General features: G+C 52.3%; 1 protein-coding gene across 1 annotated transcript; it reads left to right on the top strand.

Moving 5' to 3' along the window:
- Positions 1–3,585: 3,585 nt before the first annotated feature.
- LOC120689956 (ocs element-binding factor 1-like) lies at positions 3,586–4,757 on the top strand. Its single transcript, XM_039972427.1, has one exon. The coding sequence runs from the start codon at positions 3,808–3,810 to the stop codon at positions 4,360–4,362; it is 555 nt and encodes a 184-aa protein (XP_039828361.1). The 5' UTR covers positions 3,586–3,807; the 3' UTR covers positions 4,363–4,757.
- The last annotated feature ends 4,242 nt before the right edge of the window (positions 4,758–8,999 follow it).

The raw sequence follows: 8,999 nt of genomic DNA, 5'->3' as shown, positions 1-8,999 counted from the left end.
CATCATTACAAAGGAGAAAGACACTCAATCCTATCTAGTGGTAACCTACAGTCGTTGCCCGTAAGGCATGCACGTCCCTGGCCGGAGTGGAGCTGCCACCTTGGAGGTTCTTCTGAGTTGTTGGGGGCGAAGACGCCCTGGACGTGCCTATACAGCATCATCCAGCATCACCTCGGGAGCTTGCATGGCTCTTCCCAGCACAAGAACTGTTTCATGCTCAGATAGCATGAGATTAACTTCTTTGGCTTTGAATGGGAGTGGCCCTGCCGTCGCCGGCTGCCGTCAGAAACCAGCCCGATGGCCGCTCATAGTGAGCCGAAGCCAGCTTGACCCCCCTGGCGCAGCGGAAGGACGGGTGCTCGTTTGGACGAGCACGGAGCGTGGAGAAGGGCGGTCGTTCGCCGGCTTCACCTCGGCGCCGGCACAGGGCCCCCACGCCTTGTGGCGGAGGTCGACGCCTGTCTGCAGCAGCTCCAAGGGAGGCTTGATCCAGGCGAGGGAGAAGGCGACAGACATCCTTCCCGAGCCACAGCCGTCGGCTCTAGGCTCCATCTTGAGAGGAAACCTTAAGCTGACGCCGTGCCGCCGCAGGGGACCCCCGGTGGTTGCTTGAGAGAAAACCTTGAGCCGACGCTAAGGTGTCGCAAGGTGATGCGCAGCAGGCGCCGCCCTTGCGCGCCACCGTGCCGGCTTTGAGGTGTCGCAGTGGCGACGCACAGCAGGCGCCGCTGCCGTGCGCCACCGCACCGAAGATACCGCTGCCTCGGTGCCAGGGCATGCGGCGTAGGTGACGCCGTGCCACTCTTCATCTTCTCGTCGTCGTTGCAGAGGATGAGCTCAACCTCAGAAGCCAGGAGGTGAGCGAAGATCTGGCCAACGCTTGTGCGCTCCCCACGGACGGCGCCAGATGTCGTGGCTCTAGAAGGAGGGTCACAGCCGGGTGGCGTAGTGCACCCGCCTAATCCCAGAGGGTGGTTACTCGGGGATGCGCTAGCGATTCGTCAGATCTACTCACGAAGCAAGCACACAAGAACACTCGAGGATTTAGAGTGGTTCGGGCCGCCGGAGCGTAATACCCTACGTCCACTGAAGTTCTATTGCTCTAGAGTTCGTGGATCAGTCTATCCTTTGCCTCCCAGTGCCTTTTCTAGCGGGCGTCCCACTTTTATAGCGCAAGGAGGACGCGTACACAGGCATTGGACCCCGACAGGTGGGCCCAACAAGGATGTATAGTTCACCATGAAAAAGACATTAACAGTGCATTGTGAATCTTTTTCTGGATACGCTTCAACGCCCTGTAGACTCTCTGACCGAGGGGGGGTCTTCACCTGTCCCATCGGCGAGGCGCCCATTGAGGCGGTGTAGGTTGCGGCGTAGACTGTTGGGTCTACCGCGTAGGCGTTATGATACTCTATCGCCGAGCTGTCGTGTCTAACTGGCGTTGCAAACTGACGCGCGTGGCGTGGGTGGTGCCATCGGCTGCACTGTGCGCCTTGGTAACGCGCGGTCAACAGTACAGCCTGGCAAAAGTCACCTCGGGCTCTGCTGTGGCAGAGCGCACTTAACGTCTCCCGCATTGAATGCGGTAGGTGGGCGAGTCTTCCCGAGGAAGCTTGGTGGCCGCGCGCGTGCCTACGCCTGCGGACACGTGGCGGCTCCGGACCCCCTCAGGCGGGGCGTCTGTTCCCTCCCTGCTAAGGGGTCCGGGACCCCGTGGGAGGTCCGGGGCCCCCGACGGTTTTGGCTGAGCGCTTCCTTCTCCGGGACACGTGGTGTCACTGGACCCTTCCTAGCAAGGGGCGGGTCCGGGACCGTTGGTCTGGTGAGATGGTGCCGGACCCCAGGGGTCCGGCTGCCCAGCTCTTTAGGGCGTAGTTACAGATAACTACGCGGATCTTGACACAGCAATAGGGGGTACCCTAGTCCAGAGATACCGACAGGTATATATGCAGAATTTCTACATGTGCGAGGAAGACTATGAGGCCCGGGCGAACGAGCAGGCTCACCAGACTTGCTACAAGCTGGTGAAGAACATGCACTACGAGGCGTGTGTCCAGACCGTCGTTGTGTACTGCGCTGAGTTCGAGAAAAGGAGTGTCAAGAAACCAGCCGCAAGGGACATCTTCCTCACGCGAGACCAGTACTTAAGGGTAAAAAAATCATCTCTACTCATTTATCTTGTATCTGATATTACAATATGTCATGTACTTCATCACCCCTGACGCCCCACGTGACAGCTTTGTCGAGGGCAAAGGCACTCGGCAAAAGATTTTGCCGAGTGCCCGATGATTGGCACTCGGCAAAGTCACATTTGTCGTCAGGGGCTTTGTCGAGTGGCGTTCGCCGAATGTTACACTCGACAAAGACTTTGTCGAGTGCAAACAGACTTTTACCGAGTGTAACCGGCACTGGGCAAAGCCTCTGAATCTGGTAGTGACTGCCTAATGCAGACAGCTCCGACAGCAACGGAGGCGATCGACACGATTTGGGTTACCACTAACCCACACGCCAGCTTATCATAAAATCGTATCATCACCAAACTAGCTAGCTAAAGCAGTATGGTCGCTCTCATGGACATTGATAGCTCGATGAGCTCGCAGGTCGATCGTAGTAGCGTGTGTTGGAGACAGGGGCGAAGCTAGAGCTGAATCGAGGGGGTGCCATGTCTATGATTCTACTGTTAGCTCTTTAATTTATAAAATGAAAATTTGATGATCAACATTGAATTTTCATTTCGACGTGGGTGCCTGGGCACCCCCTAGAATGAATGTAGCTCCGCCCCTGGTTGGAGAGGCGCCAATGCATGATAGATATGGCCAGTCACCATGCACCGACAGAGACCCGCCCTGCACGTACACATCGGTCACCGTCGACTTATCAAAGGGTGGTGCCAGCTTTAAGATACGTGTACCAACCGCTCCGGCACACGTGCAGGCACGTCGCGCTCGGCCCTCTGAACACGCACAGCGTGACAGCGTCCTTTGTCGCTCGCGGCTGGAAGAATTTGGCATGTGTGGCGCAAGCCCGCGTGGCCTAGCTCGCGACTGATCCGCACACGTACGCCGCCGCGCCACAGTGCCGCGCGCGCCGAGGTGGCGCGCCCGCGCGCCGCGAGCTCCCGGCTAGACGCCACGCGGGCACCCCCCCCCCCCCCCCCGCGTGTGTCCCCAGCTGACAGTCGAGCCAGTATGGGTCGCCGGCGGTGTAGGGCCCGCCGCGGCGGCGCCGGAGACGGGGAGCCGGCACGTGCCGCCCCCGGTGGCCGGAGGCGATCGAGCAGACGAGCACCGTTCCTTCGCGGCTAAGCTACACCGCGCGCCCCGGCCCCGGCGGACGTGGGGTCCTCCTCACGGCGCACCAACCGGATCGGGCACCCGGGGAAAGGAAAGCGTGCCCGCACCGGGGCGCCCAGCGCGGCCGCCCCATCCGCGCCGTCCGTTCCGGATTCCGAGACCGTCCTCCGCCGTCAGATGCCGGGACGACGGTGCGAATATACCGTGCGGGCGGTTGAATCTTTCGTCGCCACGAGTAAAGCTGGGGGGGGTCAGTGGAAAAAAAAGGAAATGTACCCGACACCCGGAAAGGAAGACACCCCACGTAACGGTGGGCCCGGACTGGTGGCGGGCCCACCTCGCGATGTCTGGCGCCTCGGGAGGGTCGAGGGGGTGATCCGTGCCTCTATAAATAGCGGCCGTTTCCTCATCGTTCTTCCCTTTTCCCCAATTCTCTACTCGCCCTCCTTAGTTTCCTGGAAATTCTGCGGCGGTTTTTCCTAGTGGTGGAAGGCTGCAACTGCAAAGCGAGGAGATGCTGTCCGTGCAGGAAGCGCTTGACCTTGACTTCGCTGCCGCGTCGTCCAGCTGCGGCGCGCGGGACATGGGCATGGACATTATCACGTGCGGGTTCACGCCGTGGGGGCCCGACTCGTGCCCTAGCCTGGACCAGGTGATGGCGTCGAGGACGGCGCCGCCGGCGCGGGAGGAGGAGGACGAGGAGGAGGAGCGGCGGCAGCGGCGCAAGGAGTCGAACCGGCTGTCGGCGCGGCGGTCGCGCGAGCGCAAGCAGCAGCGGCTGGAGGAGCTCCGCGGCACGGCGGCGCGGCTCCGCGCCGAGAAGCAGGCGCTGGAGGAGCGGCAGCGGGCCCTGGCGCGGAACGGCGTCGCGGTGTGCCGCCAGAACGCGCGGCTCCGCGCCGAGGCCGCCGCGCTCGCGCGCCGCCTCCGCGAGGCGCGTAGGCTCCTCGCGCTGCGCCGGATCGTCGCGGGGCACGCCCTTTCCCCGGCGATGATGATGCCGCCGCCGCTGCAGCACCAGCAGGCCGCCGGTGTCGCGCCCCTGGGGCTCGCCTCGCTCATGACGTAGGAGGAGCGCCGGCATGGCGGCATGGCACGGACTCCGATCCTCGATCGATCCTTTCGCCTCTCATCCGATTCTCTCGGTCACGGGTGAAGTTTTGGCACGGACGGACGGGGCTGTCGCGAGCACGTTGTGGCGAACGAAGGTGAAATGGTCTGGGGCGGGAGTGCGGGACACACACTACTAGTGCTAGTACTAGGCTGCATGCTATCCTGCTAGTATACTACTACTACCAAGTACAGCTAAACGGGTCCCGTGTTGACGTGTCGATCAGTTGCATGATCAGGTGCTACTGCTACATGGATCTTGATGTAAATTAAAGTGAAAAAAAATATTTCACCGGGGCCGAGCCACTCACCCAACGATCTTGATGCAAATTTATTTCACGTCGCCGCTGCCCGGTAGGCTCGCGTGTCGCACGGAGGCGCGCACGCGTAGCAGCAGGCGGCTACTAGCAGGGATGCCTGGGTCGTATCATTCGGCGGACCGCCTCGCGCGTGGTTTTCGCTGAGTCGAGTCCGTTTCAACGCGACCTGTGCGAGCGGGCCTAAACCGACGGCCCACCTGCTCGTAGATCCGTCCCGCGCTTTAGAGCTCGTTCCGTTCCATCCGAATTTATTCCGGACCGGGATTTATTCCATGCCGAGGTTCCATCGCCTTTCCCGCCCCATTGATAAGGAATCGTAGAAACACGTGAAGAAACCGATGGTGTTAGAGAAAATTAAATGTATACTACTGCACCTCTAATTGACCCATGAGGCTTCAAAGAGGTTACTATCGTACTTAAATCTCATGTTGTCTTCAAATTTTCTTTTGAAAAAAAATATTCTCATGTGGTCTTAACCAGTTTCAGTATTTGATTCGCCTCTGATAGTCTGATCACGAAGCATGTACCCATGATTCCGGGCGCCAGCAGTGACGTTCCGTCTATCAGAAATCTGCACTGTGGTTTCACTTTGCATGCTGAACTCGTTTGGAAGAGATTTTTTCTTCAAATTTTCAAACCAGTTAAACATTCATAATAAATTTCTAATGTCTGAATTTTTTTCATCTACCACTTCTGCTCTCAGAAGGTGCACTCGTTATGAATCTTTTAGTGGGTCTGGCGGCTCGCATCTAAGTTTTTCGTAAGTTTTAATGGGCCGAATCTGTTTGGGTCGGGACCCTCGCCCATCGGTCTTTACGAGTCCACGAGCTGCTCGACCTGGCATCTCGCTTCAGGTAGATGATTTGAAGCGGATGGATACCGATGTTATGGGCCTGTAGGTCTGTTGATCCAATAAACTGTTTCCGCAAATCAACATTGCATTTGCATGTGGGACGCTGTATGTGGGGAAACAAATCAACCCTGCATGTGGGGAAACAAATCAACCAGTGTTTGTGATGATAAAAAAAAAACCAGTGTGTGTGGAGGAAGATTCTATGCATGCAAAAAGGATATTGATGTGATGTTAGCTACATGCTTGCAAATTCAAAATTAAAAAAATGATAAATATTAAACTGAGCATCCAAACTAAATTTCGATTGCATCGTTGTGTTTTTTGCGATAAAATCTTTAAAAAAGACCACACTTGTCTATGTTTGCATGATATTTTTTAAAAAAATATTTTTTTAATATTAAATAATTAGTTTGGCTACTTGAAACAAATATTTTAAAATTAAAATTAAATATAGATAAAAACTAATGAAAAAATACATTAGAAAAATACATCAATTATTATATATGTTTAACATAAAGAATGAAAATACGGATTAGAGAATAAGGTCTCGTCCTCGTCAATCGTCACATGCAGGTTGCACTCAGCCGCGAGCTCATGCTCCGTTTAGTGATTATTCTTTTTCTTCTCTGAAGCTTGTGGTTGGCCGGTTGCTGCTTGCTTAAGGCTTGATCCTGCCTAGCTTCTCCCTTTCAGAGTCAAATAGTCAATGGTTGCACGTACGGACATACATATCACCTAGCCGTTGTGATTCAACGGTAGATAATCGATCGATTGGAAGCTGGTGATCCATCGAGGAAAATATTTAGTATGTAAACAAATTGTTATTTCAGTGGTTAATGGTAAGAGCAATATACATATCTACCATGCCACGAGCCCATGATATGCATACTAGAGAATAAATATCTGGAATAGTATTGGAGAAAAAAATAAATAAGAATAAGAATAAAACAAATAAAAAAAGATAGCTACGGCAATTTTGGCCATGCTCTGTGGTCAGCAGTAAGGTAGTAACATAAATTAATAAGTAATGGTAGGACTCAAGTGGCACATGGAAACAACGGAAGTAGTATAACCGAGTAGTTGGTACATCGTCTTGTACCTTGGCTTTATGCAATTATGCCCGCTCATTCACTATAGTTTGACATATTTTCTGCCTTCATGCAGCTCTATGCTCTATATGGAAGTATGCATGCATCTCTTGCTCGCCAACTCCAACTTGACTTTGATAGTAGTTGAACAGATTTTGGTTGCTGAGTTGTAACATGTTAAAATTTGCAGACTTGAACAGAACACAGTGTACTATGAAATCATTGATGCCATTATCGATAGAGGGAAAGACGATCTTAGGATTAGGCTCTGTTTAGATCCCAAAACGCCGTACAACACTCCCGAACAAAGCATATAGATATTCGTCATCATTTCTTAAGGGATCATGAGGCTAAGGGAGATATTGCTTTACAACATGTAAGCACCGACGGGCAACTTGCCGATATGTTCACTAAACCTCTAGATGAGTCAAGGTTTTGTGCTTTGAGAAGTGAACTAAACATCTTGGATTCTCGTAATCTAGCTTGAATTACTGCATACACTTGAGTGATCATAGATTAAGTGGTTATCAAAATAAAAAGATCTTGAAAACTTTCAAAAATTGGGTGTTTTTGTTTTTATAAAAAGTTTGGTTCTTCACTTTACTCACTTGAGATCATTGTTCTCCTTGATTGATTGTTGGCTGATCTCGAGTTGAGTAATTTCTCTCACACCATTTGATCTACAAAATCTATCTTTACCAAATCCATCTAGATCAAGTTCTTTTGAACTTCTTTCTGCTCAGTCTCAGGGGGAGCCGGAGTCTCCGGCACAGGGCCCGGAAACTCTGGACTATCCGGATACTCCGGCCCTGAGGCCGGATACTCCGGATATTTGGAAATTACTATATATACCGCGGGGAGGGTTGGGGTAAACAGCTCTTTCAGTCTTTTTACCACAGCCGCCGCCCCCTCTTCTCTCTACTCTCCCACTCACGCCCTAGGGGCGATTCCAACCTTCTGGCCATCAAAAACTCGTGAATCCTTGAAGGAAGACTCTCCTCCCCTCCGGAAACTCCGGGCAGTCATTGGATTTGAAGTTCCCGCGGTCTCAAAGGTACTTTTGAACTTCGGATCGCCCGATCTCCCAATGTCATAGGTTTCTTTGAAAAAACTTTTAGGGCATCTCTTCCTAGCATGTGTAGGAACCTTTGGCTCAAGTTTCATTTAAATCCCATGGTCAAATCCTTAGATTTTTGAAACTTAGGGTTTCAGGTGCTCCTATCCGGAAACTCCGGATATATACCCGGATACTCCGGACCCTCTGGGCCGGAGTCTCTGGTGCTATACCCGGAGTCTCCGGACTTGATCACCACCAGCACATCTTTTTCTTTCCAATTCTATCCAGCTTGGTCTTGATCTTTGTTATCTATACTTAGGCATGGTGAGGCCACGCGCTGGTGAGTCCTTGGAGGACGCAGAGCAACGGAGACAAAAGAGGCGTCATGATCCTCACTCTCAAAGGGAAGATGCTCCTCTAAATCCTCCAAGGGAGTTGCGTCCACGTCATCGTGCGGGCAAGGAACCCGCTGGCAGTAGTTCAAGAAAGGAGCCAAGGAAAGCTCCTTACATTTTGCAAAGCCAAGCTGCGGCTCCTCCATCCCGTCCGACTCCGACAAGCAAGGGTATTGCTCATGACATATGTCCTAAGACCCCCCCCTCGCTTGGTAGTTGAGTACCCTCCCGGGCAGCACACTTATCCTAACATTCCAAGGCTTCATCGACCTAGGATAGTGCCTGGTTTCACAGTAGAGATGGAAAGAAACTATTACAAGCAAGATGTGGCACTTAGGGAGGCACGCAAAGAGAAAGTTTACAGATATGACAAGAGTGAAGGTCTTGAGCGGCGCTTTTGGTGCAAGCTTCATGAAAACTTCTATTCTTCAGTTGTGATGCGTAAGTCTCATGCTCCCATTGTTCATTGCAAGTATGTGGATTGGAAATATTATGAGAATATGAAAGATCCATTCTTTAATGAGGCTATGGAAAAGTGCAAGGAGATGGGTCACTATGATATTATGGGTTTTCGCTATGATTGGAATGAGGAGATCCTTGCTCAATTTCATTCTTCTTTATATTATGATGAAAATGAGATTGCATTTTATTGGACCACCGAAGGAGCAAAATATGGAGTGGATTACATGACCTTCTCTAGGTTACTTGGACTTGGCACTAAGGATAAGAAGAGAGATCCCATTCATGTTGAGGAACAACTCAAGACATATCAAGTACCCACCTTGTTCTACAATCCTTATTGTGCTCAAGAAGGAAAGGCAAACCATCTCTTGCCGGTTTACTATGCAATGAATCAATTCTTTAGAGCAACCATTGATGCAAA

Source organism: Panicum virgatum, chromosome 9N (genome assembly GCF_016808335.1).
Source record: "Panicum virgatum strain AP13 chromosome 9N, P.virgatum_v5, whole genome shotgun sequence".
NCBI classification, from domain to species: Eukaryota; Viridiplantae; Streptophyta; class Magnoliopsida; order Poales; family Poaceae; genus Panicum; species Panicum virgatum.
This window is presented reverse-complemented; position numbering and strand designations above follow the sequence as displayed.

Coding starts and splice junctions, on each gene's coding strand:
- LOC120689956 (XM_039972427.1), top strand. CDS start 3,808: ATGCTGTCCGTGCAGGAAGCGCTTGACCTTGACTTCGCTGCCGCGTCG.